This window comes from Opisthocomus hoazin, chromosome 8, assembly GCF_030867145.1.
Source record: "Opisthocomus hoazin isolate bOpiHoa1 chromosome 8, bOpiHoa1.hap1, whole genome shotgun sequence".
Classification (NCBI taxonomy): domain Eukaryota; kingdom Metazoa; phylum Chordata; class Aves; order Opisthocomiformes; family Opisthocomidae; genus Opisthocomus; species Opisthocomus hoazin.
In genome coordinates, this window is record NC_134421.1 from 19,889,499 (window position 1) to 19,909,779 (window position 20,281).

General features: G+C 39.9%; 1 protein-coding gene across 8 annotated transcripts in view; it reads right to left on the reverse strand.

Moving 5' to 3' along the window:
• The window catches only part of ANO4 (anoctamin 4), a 200,359-nt gene that overhangs the window by 52,469 nt on the left and 127,609 nt on the right, over positions 1–20,281 (reverse strand). For all 8 annotated transcript variants that reach the window (XM_075427641.1, XM_075427640.1, XM_075427639.1 and 5 more), the window contains 4 exons: positions 15,755–15,886; positions 4,389–4,495; positions 2,390–2,445; positions 1,730–1,851 (listed from right to left, as the gene is read on the reverse strand). In XM_075427641.1, coding sequence (XP_075283756.1) covers positions 1,730–1,851; positions 2,390–2,445; positions 4,389–4,495; positions 15,755–15,886 — 417 coding nt within the window. The remainder of the gene's footprint in view (positions 1–1,729; positions 1,852–2,389; positions 2,446–4,388; positions 4,496–15,754; positions 15,887–20,281) is intronic.

Here is a 20,281-nt window from a genome sequence, read left to right on the forward strand (position 1 = left end):
TGCCTCCTCCTTGGGCAAACACCTACTCTGAACTGCCAGAGGACACCCATGACCTGAGCTAGTGGTCTGCTACTTTGATTGCTTTTTTTCTTTGTAAAACAGCTGTGGAAAAATCTGTGGATGTCACTGTCTGATAAAAAGCTAAAGCATCTTACAAAATCTTAAACATCAAACCCAGGCTACTCAGGAAGACTGCTACCAAGGTCCAGAACAATTGTGTCTAACCCTGTTCATTCTGCTAGCATTTATTCTCATACCTAAAGAAACTTTCAGATGGTGGATAGTCCATACTCATACACCAAATCAAACCAAACCCGAGGTATTGGCTCAACAGCACTTTCACGAAAAATAAATGTTGATGAAGAAAGTAGCCTTGACCACCATGGACAAATGATTAAAAACATTACAGAGATAAGCTGTTTCTACTGTGTCATTAATATCTTACTGTACACTGGGAAATTGAAAATAAAAAACTGTAGCATAACTCTTGGCTTCTCAGTAAACTGGCAATTTTCATAGTGTAATTTGAGAAAAACTCCATATTTCTGTCCAGGCCAGTATATTAAAAAAGATATAAGAAGCTTTCAGGATTAAATTACGAGGTACAAACACATTACTTTGTTTTCTAAAGCATTTTAAAAATTGCATGACTCAGTAAAAATATTTTATTGTATTTCTCTGTGAACTTTTTCTCCATGGAAATCGAACACATCCTGTTTTATGAAATGGATAGGTTTTGTATGACCTTGATCAATAACACTGTTTGTCTCCAGAACCACCCTCTACAAATCTTTTCATCTGGAAACAATTTTGGGAATCAATAAAAGCAAAGGCTTCTATCAGTTACAGGACCTATGAAAGGGGAAATTAGTATGTCGGACCAACTTGCATGCTCTGTATGACCCTTTCCAATGGCAAATGTATCAACATCTTCAGTGATCCCCATACATCTTAAGACTTTATTAATACGCCGTTGTAGCTTCATATTCCTCTCTTCAATGCATAAAAAAAATGCAATCCTCTACTAGTGCATGCAGGCTTATTTGAAAACATTATTTAAAAGGACTGTAAGAATTTGGAGTCATGTCTCAGCTTTCTCAGTGTTTCTTCTTTGCAGGCTACTTCTAAGATGAGTACAAATTCAGATTGTGGTGAGGTGACTGGTCTGAGTTTAAGAGAGGTGGTACAAGAGAGACTTCCACCCATCTACCACTAGTGCTGCTGAACACAATAGCACACTCAGTGACTGTGAGCTCTGCTCCATGCCATTTGTAGGCATCATTAAACTTCATGCAGGTCTCCTTCTGTGATTGCTTTTTGGAAAAAAAGATGGTCTAGTCGATGAGAGCCTGTTTTTCACCAAAGCCATGCTCTGAGGAGGAAGAACAGCTCCTTCAGTGGATAGACATGCAGCCAAGTTTACCTGGCTTCCACAGATTTCTCTCTTCCTTTTTTTCTCTCTGAAATATTCTGCAAACTCTTCATTAGAAGTTATGGTGCCAGGAAACTCTAGAAGAAAACTTCCTTCACTTTCAGCTCCTCCTACAAGATCCTCTACAGACACTTCTTTGAATGTAGTGGCACCATGAATGAGATGGACTGCCATGACCTCAGCATCAGTGTTAAAAACCACATGAATTAACTGAGCTTTTCATGGTTTTGTCAGAAGAGAGATAACCTATGCTCAAAGCACCTATAATGTGACATAGTAAAAGCAGGAAAGTCTTACCTCACGAGGTCCAGCGGTTGGTATTTATACCACACTCCCCAGGAAGCCCAGCACTCGTAGAGCAGGTGTCTGTGGTTTTCTGCCCCATGTGTTCTTATTGAATTCTTACTTCTGTAACTTCCCTAAAATACAAATCTGGACATTAATGAACAACAGCAGCAAAAAAGAATATATAAGAAATATTTCTCACTAGTGGTATGCATAACGGAGTTGATGCAAACTGCACACTTGTGCACCAAAATCTAAAGAAGACATTAAAACAACAATTTCCTCTGACTTCAGTAAGATTTGAGATTATTCTTCCTAAGAAATATATGAGAAATGGTGTTCAAGTCAAAGGCTATAAATTCGAGAATCTCAAAGAGAAAATCACAGCATAATATTTTTCCCCTCTGAAAACACACTGATTTATCAAACCTAAATACTTTTTTACAGAACAGATCCAGAACAACCCTCCTTACTCATCTCTTTTTGCAAGAAAAAAAGCATTTTTTTCCCAAGAAAAAAGCATTACTAAATGGGAGGGATGTCAGGGGCAGACACAGAATGCAAAAGAGAGTAATAACATCAATAAAATTGAGAACAAATGATTACACAATTAAGAATTAATGTTGTGGGAAATGTCTGTACAAAAAGAAAAGAAGAAACTGAGAAAAATACCTCATGAAGAGGAAATGCAGCTTCATAGGAGCCATTACTGAGCAATCGATTCAGACCTAAGAATAAAAAGTATCCAATTATTTACCAATAGCACCAGAAAAACTGCTAGGTAAAAAGCAAAACAATTTTTCATAATAAGCTGGCTAAATGAAGTTTGAAGCCCATTGACAGTAAAAGATGTATGTAGAAAAATTCATCTTTTATAGATTTTGATGAACTAAGATATAATACAAGCAAAGACTTGTTCAAATATTAATCGTAATCTATCATTTATTATGCTGAATGTTTAAAGATTCATTTGCCAAATCAACTTCAGTGACATCAGGGACCTCACACCAGGATTGAAGTTTGACCCCATGAATTATGGCTTAAGGAAGCTATTTAGATGAAAGGCTGTATTTCATGGGAGCTGAAAACTTCAGGGAAGATCTTTACATTTTTGAACTGTAGGCCAGTAAAGCTACTGAAACTTTTAATTTCCATATGATAACAACATTGTAAAATATGTTCAGTTTATGTCTTACAAAAGCTGCTGGACTAGTAGACAGATCAGGAACAAGACAGGCTGCAGTAGTACAAGACCAGAAAATTCACTTGAACCCGAACAATAACGATTGCTTTTTGGCACAAAAAAGTAATCGTACACCTCACTGAGGCAGGCATTGTCCCTCTTTAATAAGAACCTCGAGAGAAATAATGAATGATTGCCGAAATGTGGGCACTTTTCACGTGGCAAGTTGCCAAAATAGGACTGAACAACTATCAGGCAATGCAAAACTAAATACTGGCACTAACAACTTGAAGACGTTTGAACCTCATTGACCAAGAAACAAAGAATCCTTATTCCTTTCCTAATGCACAGGGGAATGATAGCAGCAAGAACACAGCAATGAGAAGTATTAATTCAACATGAACAGCACTTTCAGTGATTGCATTAATATCTGCTTGGCAGAATACGCTTTCTTCCAAAATCTCTGCCAGAAAAGCAAAACCTGTCCAGCTGAGCCAGTCTTTGCTCTGCCCTGTGACCAATGCAAGGTTGTGTTCATGGTAGGTACAACACAAGCAGATACGTGAGGGAGCTTGGGATCTTGAGGCAGGCAGGGACTACAAGGGTGTGTGCTAAAAGCAATGGCTGCATGTACCGCGTGAATTCTTCCCTTTCTTCTCTCCCCTCTGCTCACTGTCACGGCTCAAAGCTATTGCTGCCCTCATCCCAGGAGCTGAGGAAGAAAGAAGTGAAGTTCTGGGATGTTTCTGTACCTTTGAGGAAGGACGGAATTTAAACTGCAGGGAAATTAAATAGGCTGCAGTTTTATGGGGATTTCCTCTCCCTTTGTGATGCCCCAGTCTTTATGTGGTACACAAGCAGTACGTGCTCTGTATCAGAGGACACAAGAGGGCCACTGTTTTGTACTCCAGCCCTCCTCTGTCACTGCCTGCTCTCCTGGATCCACATACATGCCTCTCCAAAGCTCCATTCCACCCGCTATTTGGAAGTGATGCCTTAGTTAGGTATGGCCTCCTTCGCACTGAGGACATCATTGGTGTCCCCTTTTCACTTACAGCAGATACAGAACCTTCCATCTACTGTCGGGATGGACAGGTACCCAGGGAGAAGCCCTACAGGCGGAGATGTACAGCAGCACAAATCTTGCCATCCTTCCAAACACATTTTTATGAAGTAGTAAAAGTTTTTCTGGATGAGTCTATCAGCTTCTCCAGGGTCCTTACTCTGCACACATTTCTTGCTTAAGTCAGCCTCTTGCCTCACAGAGGTGATAAATCCCACGTGGTGACATATGTGCCTGTGAAAGCAGCCTGATATTACGGGGAAATGGTTAGGTCTTCCAGGCAAAGCCTCTACAACAGCAGTGGGTGACATGTAAACAGCTCAAAACTGAGGTGGTTAAAAAGGAAGCAAAAGAGTCTGCTATGAGCCCAGGCAGACTTCTTGTCTTTTTCACCCCCGTTTAAAAGCATGTTCCTCAGCACTTACCAATTTTGTTTTTCCCTTCTTCGTATTTCACTCTTTGTAAGATATGGTGTACAATTCTACTTCTTGTAGCATTATTGAAGAAAGTATCTTTGTTGTGTATGATGAAGCTATATAAAAATACAAACAAAGGGCATCTCAGGAATATACAGTAGCATGTTTAAAGCAAATATTGAGTTCTATTACTTTCTATAGCACACTAAAAATCTACAGTGTGTGAGCAAGTGTAAGGAAGATTAAAGGACACCAGATTAAGTGAGACGATTCACCAGATGAGATGATGTCAGTAACAGTATTCATTCCCTAACAAAGAATTACATGGAGAAGTCTGGAGAAAGATCAAAGATATTTAAGCATTTACTATGATAAGCATCACTTTTAGATAATTTAGATAATTCACTACAGAATACTTGCACAAAAATTTGCAAAAGCATAACATTTGTAAGTGCAGCTTTCACATTTGATTTCTATTTCAGGCTTCCTTATTATGATTTTCTATTTAGAGTCAGATGGAAATATCTACTTGGTAAACCACTCTTACTGAAAATCAAATACTATGTTGGAAACAGAAAATATTACATACTCCTATGTTTGGTATCCCAACATACGTACTCAAGGAAACCAAGATTTTTAGCATATCATCATAGTCACTGGAAAAATGCAAACAATATGTGTTTAGAAATGCTGTTTCAACTTGCCCGTTAAATACTGCTAAAGAATTCTTACAGATGCTTGAGGTGTGTAGGGCTTCAGGGGAGACTGTGAAAGTCATTTAGTCACTTGAATAAGAAGACAAGTAGATGGAGTTTTTGATTAAGTAGTCCTGTGTATATACTGAGGTAACTAAATATTTTTTTAAAATGTGGTCCTTAGTAACTGACTGAACAGAAAGGTTCATAGTTTTTAAATTACTTTGGATAGCAGGTTAGATTGTTTTCCTCTTCTGTGTTGGTGAAGAGCTAGGGAATGGAATAAACTGTTAAATAAAATGGTAAAATCATAAAGATACCATAGAGAGACCAGCCTGTAGGACTGCACACTAGACAAATCTGACATTAACAGAGATCATCTTAATAGGGAGCTTGGCATGCATTTATGTCACCTTCTTTTCTGCACAATGTGGGATCCACTGCTCAGTTTTCCCCTCAAGTATTTCTACCCAAATGAAAACCTGCTTTTTCAGAATGAATTGTTAACCAGGGGAAATCATACACGGCTTTGCACCTCCACAGTCATTTGGAAAAACAGGCAAGGAGTCCAATTTTGATTTTGGGGACTCCATATGGTACCTCTTTATTATCAAAATTCTCTGCTGAATTTTCCATATCAAACAATCTGTAAGTTCCTTATGTTCGGCTTCAAAGGCAGATAGTAAAAAAATTCCCAAAGTAAAGGTATAAAAGATAAGTTGCTCCAAGAGCACCATAGTTAATGAAACCTGGTTTTATAGAGGTTACTATCTTATGTCTCCCCAGAAGCTCGCAAGTCATTTCTGTGTCCACAGTCTACCAGTACTGTGCTTCTGTCTTCCACATCTCTACTATTCCCAAAGTCCTACATGTGCCCTACAGTACCTATTGAAAGTAATTTGATTTATGCATATTGGCTGATCACCTTGTGCGTGCTGGTTTACCAATGGGCTGCTACCAAACAGCATACACAACTGGTGTTCACGGTCCGCTGCCTTTTCTGTATAGGCACAATTTGGGTCACCATTCCATTTCAAGCTGCTGATCTCACAAAATAAATAACACTGTGCTTATCTTTGAGACAGCTACACTTGTACCAAATTTAGTTGAAAGTAGTCAATATGCAAAACGATAAGAATTAGAAGGACTGACAAAAAGGAAATAATGTCATCACATACGTCTTAATGCTTAAGGAAATTAGATAAAAAACTCTGAAGCAGACAGAACAGTATTGTTTCCAGCTGAAGCTGGAGCTCTATATTAGGCTGTTTTAGTAGCAGCAGAAACAGATTAAAAGACAGTAGTAAAACCGAAATGAATGGTTAGTGGTTTTCGCACTTTAATTCATTTTCCTTTAATGTCTGAGTTTCTTTTCCAAGATCTCACGCACCAGACAACATTGAATGTTAAAGAACTGTGAAGATAACTTATGAAATCAAAACAGCACAGTTATTTTCATTCTGACTTAGCTATTAGTTCTTGTAGGATTCAGCTGAGAATTGAATCACCCTGTCTGGGAAACTAGCAACATTGATCCAGGTAACAACAATAATGTTAATCTATTCTTCTTGTGATATGAGGTTATTTTGCCCATCTGTTATCATGACTATGTCATACTGCAACTACGGGTAGTTATTTCAACAACTTTTCTGGACAAGTGGGTTAATAGCTTTTCTGTATTTTGTCACTTCTATTTTCATGAGTCATGAATGAGAAAAAAGGAAATATCAAACATCACACAATCTTAAAAAGAAATAAGAAGTACTTGTTTAAACAAACACTTTAGTCATTTGCATTCATTTGTAAACTTAGCAATTGTGTTGTTATAGCTTTTGATCTCATGTGGCTGACAAGGAACCACCAGATGTGTCTGTGAAGCAGATGTCAACCCCTCAGTATAATAACTGCCATGAAGAACTCTGCTGAAGCAGTCCTAAAACACATGTAAGTATAAGAGCTGCAGAGGTTCTGCCCTGCCCATCTTTGTGCCAGTGAAAGGCATCTGAGGGCAGGAGGGGAAGAGGAGAGGGAGAACTCACCATGACTAGAGTAAGAACATGTCCTTCAGTGTTTTCCAAAATTACTCATGGAGACATGGATGCGGAAGATATGCTAGAGTTCACCAAAGGTGAAAAAGGAGTGCCCAAATGAGTCCTCTGGATGTCCTGGATTATCCCTAACAATATAATTTTTTTTTGAGATGGAACTACATGCGATAAAAGTTAAAAATAATCCTCATATATTTTTGAATATAAAAATCACAGTTTTTTTCTTTTGCTTAACTCAAATACTCTGATAATTTCTGTGAAATTGCCTGTAGAGTGGCCCCATGAAGAGCAGTAGCACCATAACCAAGGGAGCAGGGAGCTCTGATACAGGAAACAAAAATGGGCAGCAATGAAAGGTTGAGAATATCTGAAGTAGCTGTAACTATGTGTTACAACATCCCAGTTAGATGTGGACATAAATTAGGACAATACCAGGGAGGTTTTGATTTACCTCAAAAATAACAGGAGTTGCTTTTGTCAGGTGAGAATCATGCAGTTCAGTGGAGGCCTTATGCCTTTCTATCATCACCCTTCTCTCCCATGCTTTATGGGCATTTCTTCCTCCAAAACTTTTGTGCTCCATGTTGTCTTCTTCCCAAATGTGGGTGGTAAATCCATGTTCACAGAACAGCTATCAAGGCTATTTGATGGCTTGCAGCATGCAATGAGGAATTCAGAGGAGAAAGACTTTCTCAGTCTATGGAGAGTGTCACCCTTCAAATTTCAGTTCACAGGGGCCAGAGCTGAAGATATTTTCAAACCAGGTGTAGATAAATATTCATCAGACATTACTGAGCTATAAACTGCATAAGGCAGAGGCTTTCTAAAGAGATTTTTAACCCTTGTTGCCTTCAGATGGAACAGTTTTCTCAGCTGTTCTGTTTCTACTGCCCTTGTTAGAATTTCAGTATGCACAAGGGTTCGAATATTCATAAGAGCAATAGATTGTCTTCAGGCTTAGTAAGGGTTTAAGCTTTATTTAGGAGACAGTTCATTGAAGGTTTTGATCACTTTGTCACCTCATTTGTAAGATAAAAAATAAATAAGGATTAATAGCCAATTATTTTTATTAATCGTGAAGTTAATGTATAGGTAGATAATAAAGCCAACGATTTGTTCCACAACTGTTATAACCATTAGCCTGGTCCAGTAAGTCTTATTTTCGTGAGCTGTCCTTACTCAAAAGGAAAATCCCAATGAAGATAATGAGAGCACTTCTGACAGGAAAGGTTCCAGAGCTGATCCTTAATTAAAGTCCCTTTTAAAAATGTCATTGTAGAAATATTGCTCTTACATTCATGCTGTAAGAGACATGAAGAGTCAGTGAAGGTTAATTGCTTTGAAATTATATTTGTAGCTTTCTTAATTAGACTCCGAATTGGAGATTTCAAACTATCTTTCCATGGATAACAAAGCACAGCAAAGCTAACTGTCATCTAAAGAAGGCCCTCAAATTAATGCAAATTCAGCCAAGGAGAAACTGCCAACGAATTCCTGTTCATACATTCTCTTTGGTAATTTTGCAGGTCATACAAACCCTGTAGGGGTAAATTTAGCTCTTGAATCTTTGTCTAACACCAATTTGAAAAAAAAGATTTACTGAAAAAAAAGATTTACTTTTCAATTTATTTTGGAGAAGCAAAAGGCAGGAAAAGGTTATTTTCTGCTGTACTGGTAAGACATACAAGCTGAAAGCTGAACACCCGTGGTCTGGTTACAAAGGTGCTAAGCGAGGATGTGTGCATCTTTGCTCCATGGGATCCCCAGACACCGAAACATTGGACGTCTGACACTCACCATACCAAAAGGTATGTTCCAAGCAAACGCCTGCTGCTGGAAGCAGTACGAACTAAAAGCACGGATGTTGTCTGAAGTAGTAATCACTATATTGGAAGTGTACTCTTCTGTAGAGGAAAAATGCCCAACCATCTGCCCTCACAGGCAAACCACTGGTGGTAGTTAGCTGTTGCTGGCTGAGGCAATAGCAGGTTTTTACCTCATTTAACATCAAAGAAAGAAAATCAGCTGTAGTAGCAGCAACAAGATGAGCCTGCAGCATTCCAGTGAGAATATTACAGCACAACCCTGTAGTTTGTTTGAAAATGGCTGTATTATTATCACTTCCTATTTATTTTCATTTTGCCTGACTTTTAAGGCTGCAGCTGACTTTTTTACTTGCCTAAAACAAAATGTTTATTAATGGTTATCAGGGATTTTTTCACACTATGTGCCTAAACCGGAATCATTTTGGGATGAAGAGTGTATTAGTGGCTTTGTCTGTTTCAGATTTGGCACATCAAAGCCTCAAAACCGCTAAAGTAAAACAGAGAGTTATGAAAGTGCTGAATCTCCCCTCCACCTCCCTCCGCCCTTTCCCCCAAATCACCCTGCCACTTTTGAATTTAAATTGGCTCACTCAGGAATATTCATCTGGGATAGAATTAGCTTTATGTTTTTTTTCAGGGATGCCCTGTTTCATTCTGTTTGCCAGGCAATGAAGACTTCCAGAATCAGAGAGCATTTAAAAAACCACATAACAGGGCGTTTCCAAGTTGCTTGCACAAAGATTTGTTCAAGAGCAGGAATCTTACAGAACTGTGATTCCCTGCTTATAAAAAACCACTTGCGAATGTATAGTTATTATTCTGTAGATATATTTAAACACAAGAATGACCATCTTGGTTCAAAACAACTAAGTGTCCCTGCAGCCCTGTGCCTCATCTCCAGTGGCAGCAGCTCTCTGACCCATCCACGATCTTGAGGTGAAGCAGCTCAGGGGAACACGGGCCCAGATCATCTTGGTAGGAATGGGATTTATTAGGGCCAATCTGAGCATTGGAGAAAGCTTAAAATGTAACACCACCCTGAGAGACACATATCTTGGAAATCTGACAAAGATGCTGGATAAGATCCTTGTGTACCACAAGGAGACACAGTACAAATGAGAATAACTCCATTAACCTCTGGTATACAGGGATATTTTTGTTTAATTAATCCAGATACTGTTCTAGTCTTCCTAATTGTGTAAATTTTTAATCTAATTTTCACTGAAATAAGAAATATTTATTTTAAAGTGGTTTATTCAATTATATATTAGATTAATATTTAACCAGAGAGTTAATTCCCTTTGTAAGAAAAGAAAGGGGAAAATAGCTCCTGTTATAAAGTTTGAAACATCTGAACTGCAATTAAAAGCATTTTCTTAGCTAGTATACAGCTATCTAAGAAATTTCAGCTAATTACTACTGTTACTATTCCCAGCTGACTAGCAGTTTACTACATAAAATCACTAAGATGTAGTAGAAAAATAACTAATTATAATCATGTCTGACAGAAAACATTTTCCACGTATTGTGAACTGTGCATTCTTGTAACTGATAGTTTTCAGAAGAAATGCTTTGGCATAAATAAAACCCTTCCCAAGCTGTGGCTGCAGAAGACAGATACTACTCAGAAGTCTATCTTGACCGTTATCATTCTGTATTCCACACAATTCCAACAAAATGCTTGCCTCAGCCAGGCAGAGCTTCTTTCCTCCAAAAAGGGATTTCCTATTACTTAGGAAATAAGATGAATTTCAGTCTTCTCCAGTACCAACAGTTTTGTGACATACCCTCTAAGATATGCCATAATCTCTTTAAAAGAAAACCTGAAGTCATGCTGGAAAAGTTATAGGCACATCTCACAAATGTGATTCGTGCAGTTTTCCTCTTTGCCTATTTTGGAGGGAGGGCAGATGGTTAGCTGTGTGTCTTAACAAGGATTTATTTTTTTCTGAAAGCTAGCCTTTCTCCATATCTGGTCTTTTCCATCAGAATGGGAAACAAAAATGCAAGAAATAAAAAGACCATGAATATGATCTACTAAAATTGAACATGTTCATTGTACATCAGCATTTCAAAAATACTAATTCCTACTGAAATAAAGCCCGATCGGGACTTGCTGGTTTTGGTCTTTACTATTTTCCTCCCTAGAATCTGCATTGTAAGTATTGTCAGTCTTCTGTCTTTCCATGCTTCTGAAAGTGGCTATCACAAATGAAAGACTGTACTCAGACCATGTTTCAGACATCACCTGTATCAGACTGAAGACTTAGATATGAAAACTGTGGCTAGATCAAAAAAGATAAATTCTCCATTCTTTGCTGAGGTGAAAAACACCTGAGGCTATGAAGAAAGGAAGAAAGAAGAAATTCAAGACCCAGACTGTAATACCGCAATATTTCAGAAACCATAGAGTCATAGAATGCTTTGGGTTGGAAGGGACCTTTACAGGTTATCTATCCCAACCCCCCTGCAGTGACCAGGGACATCTTCAACTAGACCAGGTTGCTCAGGGCCCTGTCCAACCTGGCCTTGAATGTTTCCAGGAATGTGACTTCCACTGCCTCTCTGGGCAACCTGTTCCAGTGTTTCACCACCCTCATTGTAAAGAATTTCTTCCTTATATCCAGTTTAAATCTACCCTCCCTTAGTTTAAAACCATTATTCCTTGTCCTGTCACAACATGTCTTTCTAAAAAGATTTCCCCCATCTTTCCTACAGGCCCCCTTTAAGTACTGAAACGCTGCAAGAAGGTCTCCCTGCAGCCTCCTCTTCTCCAGGCCGAACCACCCCAACTGTCTCAGCCTGTCCTCACAGGAGAGGTGCTCCAGCCCTCGGATCATTTTCATGGCCCTCCTCTGGACCCGCTCCAACAGGTCCATGTCCTTCTTGTGCTGAGGGCTCCAGAGCTGGACGTAGGACTCCAGGTGAGGTCTCACCAGAGTGGAGCAGAGTGGCAGAGCCACCTCCCTCGACCCACTGCCCACGCTGCTTTTGATGCAGCCCAGGATACAGCTGTCCTTCTGGGCTGCGAGCACACATTGTTGGCTCATGTCCAGCTTTTCATCCACCGGTACCCCGAAGTCCTCCTCATCAGAGCTGCTCTCAATCCCCTCATCCTCTGCCTGTATTGACACCAGGATTTGCGCTGACCCAGGTGCAGGACCTTTCACTTAGCCTTGTTGAACCACAGGAGGTTCACGCAGGCCCACTTCTTGAGCTTTCCCAGGTCCCTCTGGATGGCATCCTGTCCTTCTGGCATGTTACTGTTCTGGCACAGCTGACTCAGACAAATGAAGGTGCCAGTCACAGTAACTGTTACATCAGTTTGTATGTGTTGGGATAAACATACATAAAAAAATAATTTCTACTCATACATTCCCCATGTTTGGGGATAGGTGGGCATCTTTACTACTGGCTCGCTATATACCAGTCTTTCAAAAGAATGTTTATGTATATCTTGGAAGAAGCAGCAATTTGCACAAAGTAAGCAGCAATTTGTACAAAGTAAGTGAACCCCAGCATAATACACTTCTTGGCTGTTAACAATACTAAAATCATTATTTTTAACTCTACATTTCCAATTATTTGATACCCACACTCCACAATCAAAGATTAAAAGCACTTACTAAAGATGTTCCTGAAATGCTCTGCTTACCAACATACCCTGAAATTCTTGGAATAATTAGAAGGCCTGCATGCAACTCATTAGAGTTCACCAAGGGGAAATCATGCCTGACCAATCTAATAGCTTTCTACGATGACATGACTGGCTGGGTAGATGAAGGGAGAGCTGTGGATGTTGTCTACCTCGACTTCAGCAAGGCTTTCGACACAGTCTCCCACGATATCCTCCTAGGGAAGCTCAGGAAGTGTGGGCTGGATGAGTGGTCGGTGAAGTGGATTGAGAACTGGCTGAATGGCAGAACTCAGAGGGTTGTCATCAGCAGCGCTGAGTCGAGTTGGAGGCTGGTAACTAGTGGTGTCCCTCAGGGGTCAGTACTGGGCCCAGTCTTGTTTAACTTCTTCATCAACGACCTGGATGAAGAGTTAGAATGTACCATCAGCAAGTTTGCTGATGACACCAAACTGGGAGGTGTGGTAGATACACCAGAAGGCTGTGCTGCCATTCAGCGTGACCTGGACAGGCTGGAAAGTTGGGCAGAGAGGAACCTGATGAGGTTCAACAAAGGCAAATGCAGGGTCCTGCACCTGGGGAGGAACAACCTCATGCACCAGTACAGGCTTGGGGTGGACCTGCTGGAGAGCAGCTCTGTGGACAAGGACCTGGGTGTCCTGGTGGACGACAGGTTAACCATGAGCCAGCAGTGTGCCCTGGCTGCCAAGAAGGCCAATGGGATCCTGGGGTGCATCAAGAAGAGTGTGGCCATCAGGTCGAAGGAGGTTCTCCTTCCCCTCTACACTGCCCTGGTGAGGCCTCATCTGGAGTACTCTGTCCAGTTCTGGGCTCCCCAGTTCAAGAAAGATGAAGAGCTACTGGAGAGAGTCCAGCGGAGGGCTACAAGGATGGTGAGGGGACTGGAACATCTCCCCTACGAGGAGAGGCTGAGGGAGCTGGGCTTGTTCAGCCTGAAGAAGAGAAGGCTGCGAGGGGACCTAATGAATGCTTATAAATATCTGAAGGGTGGGTGTCAGGAGGATGGGGCCAAACTCTTTTCAGTGGTGCCCAGTGACAGGACAAGGGGCAATGGGCACAAACTGAGGCACGGGAAGTTCCATCTGAACATGAGGAAGAACTTCTTCCCTCTGAGGGTGAAGGAGCACTGGAACAGGCTGCCCAGGGAGGTTGTGGAGTCTCCTTCTCTGGAGATATTCAAGACCCGCCAGCACAGGGTCCTGTGCAGCCTGCTGTAGGTGACCCTGCTTCAGCAGGAGGGTTGGACTAGATGACCCACAGAGGTCCCTTCCAACCCCTACCATTCTGTGATTCTGTGATATGGAACAAGCCACTGTATTTCAACATTCTAGTGAAGCAGAATAAGACAGACACAGCCAACAGGCTGGAGCATGACGAGAACACAAGAATCCTATCAGAGCCAGTACCTTTTGGGACAAGGAGGGCACCTCAGCCAGCATTTTGTCAGTCCCAACACAAAAGGAAAGGAAGACTACACAGAAAGCAAAACAGAAAATGTCAGGCCTGCTGGGGAGTAGAGCTTCAAAGTGTACAATGATGTGAAAGAAGGGCCAAACAACAGCGGGAATGTTAACGAGATTAACAGAGTACTTAATAAACCCCTGCTGCCAGCTTACCAACACCAATATGAGCAAGGCAGAAGAATGAAAAAAATATTCTGGCTCATATATGACAATTGTCCTTGCAGCCACAAACCCCCTTTCTTATGTGCTGTAATTTTAAGGGAAGATAACTGTTAATATTACTATTAATAAAAATATAAACCCAGATGTCCCAATTTCTTAAATTTTATTATCACTGGTCTATTCCTGAACTAATTTGCACTTACTCTTCCACTTGCAGGGCACAATAACTGACCCATCTTTTTGCTCAAGTATCAGAAGAGTCTGTAGTCTGAACCTGGTGTCTATTCAGGGCACAGACATTTAGTGGAGATAACTCTGCCTGGTGACTGGTGCTTGGAGCAGAATTCTGCTAAAATTTCTCAGGAGATTTCCACCTGTTTTAATTTTTCTGCTGTATTTGGAAACACACTACTTATGGCAGAGGAGGTCTATTTTATTCACAGAATGGTAGGGGTTGGAAGGGACCTCTGTGGGTCATCTAGTCCAACCCTCCTGCCGAAGCAGGGTCTCCTACAGTAGGCTGCAGAGGACCTTGTCCAGGCGGGTCTTGAATATCTCCAGAGAAGGAGACTCCACAGCCTCCCTGGGCAGGGAGGTTCCTATTGCAGCTAATAAATCCAACCCCTGAAAAACTGTTCATTCAAAGTGGGGCATTTAAGAGCATTACATGAACTTGTCTTCTCCCTGAATAAAATCACATATTTCAGATTTTTAGAGTTTGAGCTGCCTGTAACTCATTCTGTGTCTTCAGATAGTACTCTGGTTAGTGCTGCCTGTTCTTTGTGATTTTGTTTTCAGTTAGTCAATGATTGTTTCCCCTATCAGAAACACTGTGACACCCTCTTTCTCCAAAATTTGACAGCCCTGAAATTCAACATGGGATCTGAAAGTCATGTGGGGCTTTGTCTGTTTTGCATTTTGCAAGTAAAAAAAAGGCTTCTAGTCGTCAAATGATTGCTCTAGTGACATTGGTATGCTTGGACAAGTGTAACTGATAGGTCTTAACACTGGCATTTTGCAAGCAATTTTGCATGAAAGAGAGAATACAAAGAAATCAAGATTCTCTGCTTTCTTTAGAGTTCTGTTTGTTCTACAGTCATAACTAGGAATGAAATGCAGTATCAGTTTATTTGGACTATCAGTGTTAGAATGACTAATTTTGATTATGCTGAAGACATAGAAATGCTGAAAAAGAAGTTTTAATCACATCTTTAAAAGACAAAGAACAACTGCAATTCTGACCTGAGACAGAATTAGCCATTTGACTACTTTCGGGATGTAATTGAAATTCCAGTGAATTAAAAGGAACTTTTCCATTTATTTCCTTTAGTTTTGAGCTGAACAACTATTAGAAATGTAGACAGACTTTGTGCTCTCTCAGGACTCTCTATCTCTCTCTTTTTGTGACAAAGAACTAATCTCAAGGCACTAGCCTTTAAGACATGAACTAAGAAATTAATTTTTTCTAAGGTGAATTCAGAACTAAAGGTTTTCATCTTGTAATTAAGATATAATAAAATACTCACTGATGGATCCTTTGTTGGCTGAATGGAGCAGTATAGCAGTCATTCTCCTCCAGATCTGGCAGTGTCTCCTTGTCCAGTTTCATTGGCTTTCTAGGTAACCATCCTCGAAACCTGCTTATTTGTTTCTCGATCCTGCAGCACATGAAAAGTGTGAGCACTTGAGACAGTGTTTTTTCATTACGTTATAGAGCACTTGCAAAGAACACATGCTGGCAAACTAGGCCACCTAATATTTACAGGTAGAAAAGATGCAAGGTTTTTTTGCTTCTTTGAGGCAGACCAAGTTATACATGCTAGACTTGAGTATTAATAACCAGCTTTCAGCAGAGGAGCATCTTATTTTGTCTCAACAGAAAAGCAATGCTGATGTTGTATGCTGCTGTAAAACTTATTAAGCCCAGGACGCTCTCAGCAACTTTCTAAATCTGTATTTCTCAGCTTTTCAGTTAGTTTAAATTTCAGGCTTAATTGACACATTAGACTTTGGACATACAAACATTAGAACAGCAAAGACTGTGACAGAGAGCTTTGGCAGCTAAACCCCAGCAAGTTGCATCCCTTTACTGCTCTCTGTATGGATTCTTACCTCACAATGGATGCTATAAATAAAGGCTACTTTGTTCATTTAGTTCAATTGTACTGTCTTGCAATACTACAAGCACTATAAAACCAGAATACTCAATGCATAGATTAACAGGTGAGTGCTACCACGACTCTCATATTTAGAAGGTAAAAGCAAACTGAGATCAAGCTTGAGAAAGGGCAGATTTAACTGCAAGTGCACTCATGCAAAAGATGCATACTGAAATAAAGGGAAAGGGAAGAATCAGAGCTGATTGAAGAAGACAATCTGAACCAAACTCAAATCCAAAGTAAAAGGTTATCATGAAAAACACATCAGAAAGATGAGATATGTCTGGCACAATGACCCCTACTCTCTCAGAACTTCCTAACACCTTCAAGTCCTAATCAGTGATCCTTGCCTTCAAAAATCATAGACTACAAAATACGGATTATGCGCATACTTCAGTCACTGGATGAATCTTTCCAGGAGTGGGGCTAAAGGGCATGAATTGACATCCTTTGAACTTTAAGTCCAGTTCTGGATGAAGCTCAAGGACTGGAAATGCAGTTGTTTCTTTTCTTTTGACAGAAGTCAGTGCAATAACTCTGTGACCAGCAAATGCTGTGAGCTCTGCACAGTCACTTTGAGGGAGGGCAATCCATACCCAAGCAGCTCAGTGTGTGGGAAAGTGACGTGAAATTATTACATACTTTCATTTAATATACATATAATATTTCCTGGAATATTCAGCCTTCTCCCATTAGGTGTTTTTATCTTGGAGAAGAAAGCTAATATTATTTTTTAAACATGGCACATTTCAAAACTGTAATCAAATTAGGTCTGCTTGTTTTGGTACCATTTGTGTATTGCCATTCTGGGAATAGCAGGGGAAGAGGGGGGCAAATTTACCATCAGGACGGTTCAGAAGTACTGGAATGTGTATGTGAATATAACATAAGACTTATACTAAATTAATCATGAACTCCTCATGGACAGTGTTTGCCCTGGCTCAGCAGTTCAGAGCACAAAAGGAGGTAGTTTGCAAATGTCTGTGCCTGAGTCCAGGCAAGATGTCGGATTTCCAGGCTGCAAAGGGCCCCATCAACGGTAACTCTACAGTTGCAGCATTCAGCCTGACAGAGCTAGTCTGTGCAGACACTGACAGGAACGACAAGGGAAAATTAAGTTCTCTACAGGGGAATTTCCTCTCTCTTGGCTTCCAGTTTTTCCTCTGTAAAGACCACAAGCTCTATGTTACTGCATATTTGTCAGGCTTACTGTCTCCGGGTACGGAAAAGGGAAGAGGAATCAGGCAGAAGGCTTTTCTAAATATCTTGTTCCATGTTTATTTGTTAACAAAAATCTCTAAGCGATTACACCCTTGCTAATCTTCAATCCTTTCCCATTCATCCTGCAAGCCAATGTGCACACTTGAGATATGCGTGCTGCAGGTTTTTCACACCATGCATGCACACACATAGGCACAAGAGTGCTTTCCCCACTTAAGAGCAATATATTATTTATGTTGGCTTCTCACTGAGTGTACCCAGAATTTGACCAGTCTGCCATTCCCAAGGCTCAGATTACTCAGCATGCTCAGTGAGTCAGCTAGCAAACAGGTCCGAAAAGGTTGCAAAGCCTTTCTGTGAGGCCCAGAACATAAGTACAGCAAAGCCATCCCTAGGGAAAAAACCCCTAGTTATCTCCTCAGAAAAGAAAAATGACCAAACTCTTAAATTGTACTCTACATGTACATCTCAAAAAAAAAGCTGAAAGAGTGGTGTTGGTGCTAACAAACACAGACACACAGTGTTAAAAATCTATTGTGTTTCATCACTTCTTCAAGGCTAATCCATGCCTCACTTTCCCTTATGGAGAAGTTTATATACTCCGCTGAATAGGGGAACGGTGCTTGGAAAGCAGAGCAACCTATGCAAGAACAAGAGAGAGTGCATGGAGTGACGAGGCACTGTAGAGTTAGCCACAATGAAAGAGGAGAGTGGAAGATCTGATAATAATATCCTTAGATTCCTTCTTTAAAAACATGTTAGCCTCATAAGGCAAAAAAAAAAAATCATTCTTTTAATTCACACAACAGCTCAAAGAGACAGTCTCTTCCACTTCAATCCTGCCCCTGCTCTCCAAGTCTAGTCTTTACTCAGTATCCTCTTTCTGAAGATGCATATTGTGCTTAACTCACACAAAGTGTTTCTCAAATAATTTCATATAAGCTGTTATCTCACTAAGAAGTGGGGTAGGGATAGAAATGTTTATTTCAAAGGAAAGAGGAAGTTAGGAAAATTAAAAAAAATATTTTGATTCAAGACTGATTTTTAACTGTGGGTCAGCTTTGATAGAACTTTATGCATATTGCAGTGCTACATCCTAGTTTAGTTTTTAACCACAGTGCAGGTACTGTATAGGTACCTGTTACCCCTCATTTCCTCTAAAATGTATTAGGGGAGTTTTGTTTTTTGAAATTTTGAGATCACTAGAGTTCTTCAGAGAGAAGATTCAAATCAGGTTGACAAGTTACAAGTGACCTGCTCTAAGCTTTGCCTTGTAACAGAAGTCCTCTTTAAAATAAATTCTGCCTGAATGTCAGTATAATGTTTGTCTTAGCTCAAAAATGGACCAAGGCTTCAGTTACTTGTAATCATCACTGAAATAGGAGTAGGGGAAATATAGATACTTTTATTGAAGCTGTATATCTGAGTTTCACATAAATAAAAATAAACCTGAATATGTTTTCTTTTTTTCCCACTGGGAGTATTTAGTTATAACTTTTCCGACTCAAGTAGCTATTTATAGACCTGAACATAAAAATTGAATTTAGCCAAGTGTTCTCATCACTCAGGAACTAAAGTACCAGAAAAAGAACATACCTCTTCCCATACTGACTTCAGATCACATCCTGACTCAGAGATTGATTGTGAAGCAAAATTTCATACACCACATATAAATGTTAGAATTTTCACCTACTCCCTCTCATCTATTGCTTTAGTCAAAACAGCCATGTCATAATTAAAAGACAATTTCCAAAGTTAACAGCCACTATAGTATTTATTGTAAGGTGGGGATGGAAAGTGGGGGAGCATCAACAAACTTTAGAAGAATTGTGTGGGTCTATTAGCCTGTGGTGACTAGCTAAAATCCCTTAACTCCACAAAGAGCACATTTGGTGCTTACTAATATAAAAAACAAATACTGTAATCTGAGATCAATGCTGATACTCTCAAGTCACCAGCACACTGTGATGGAATTTAATATACAAACCACTTTTTAATATGCTCATACTTTTTCCCCCATGCATGTTCATCTACTGACATTATCTGCAAAGTGATACATCTGTTTACTCCAAAATGTAGATTTTTCAGGTTTAATTCATCTTTTTCAGAGGTTCATGGCAATACTTCCACTGACCTCAGAGTGACACGGTAAATCAAATACTAGACTGTTTGGAAAACTGCATCAACAGCACTGTGGCATTAAATGCCAACATATGATCTGGTCTTTGCCAAACCTGTATATTTTGCAGTCTTTTTGAAGCAATTTTTATTTAATTGTCCAAGGTATCAAGAAGAAAACACAAACTGAAGCATTGGAAGTTTGTCATTGCATTAAGTCAGACACAAACACAACATTAAAGATATTTAATAATTGAGTGAAAGTACTTCAAAGATTCTTGAAAAATACTAATCTCTCAAGCTCAATAACTACACCAGAGATGAACTTGGTTCATTGCCTTCTATCTACCAACAAAGTACTAAGCGTCCCCACAAAGGAAGTAATAAATAAATAAAGCCATCACTATTACAAGTAAGCAAGGTGCATGGAAATGAAAAAAAAGCTGTAACTATGGTATTTTAAACCCAAGAAACTCCCTAGTGAGCTACATGAAAAGAAAAAGATCCAGTATTTGCACTAACACATTTACTCTTCTTTAAAAGACTCCATCAACT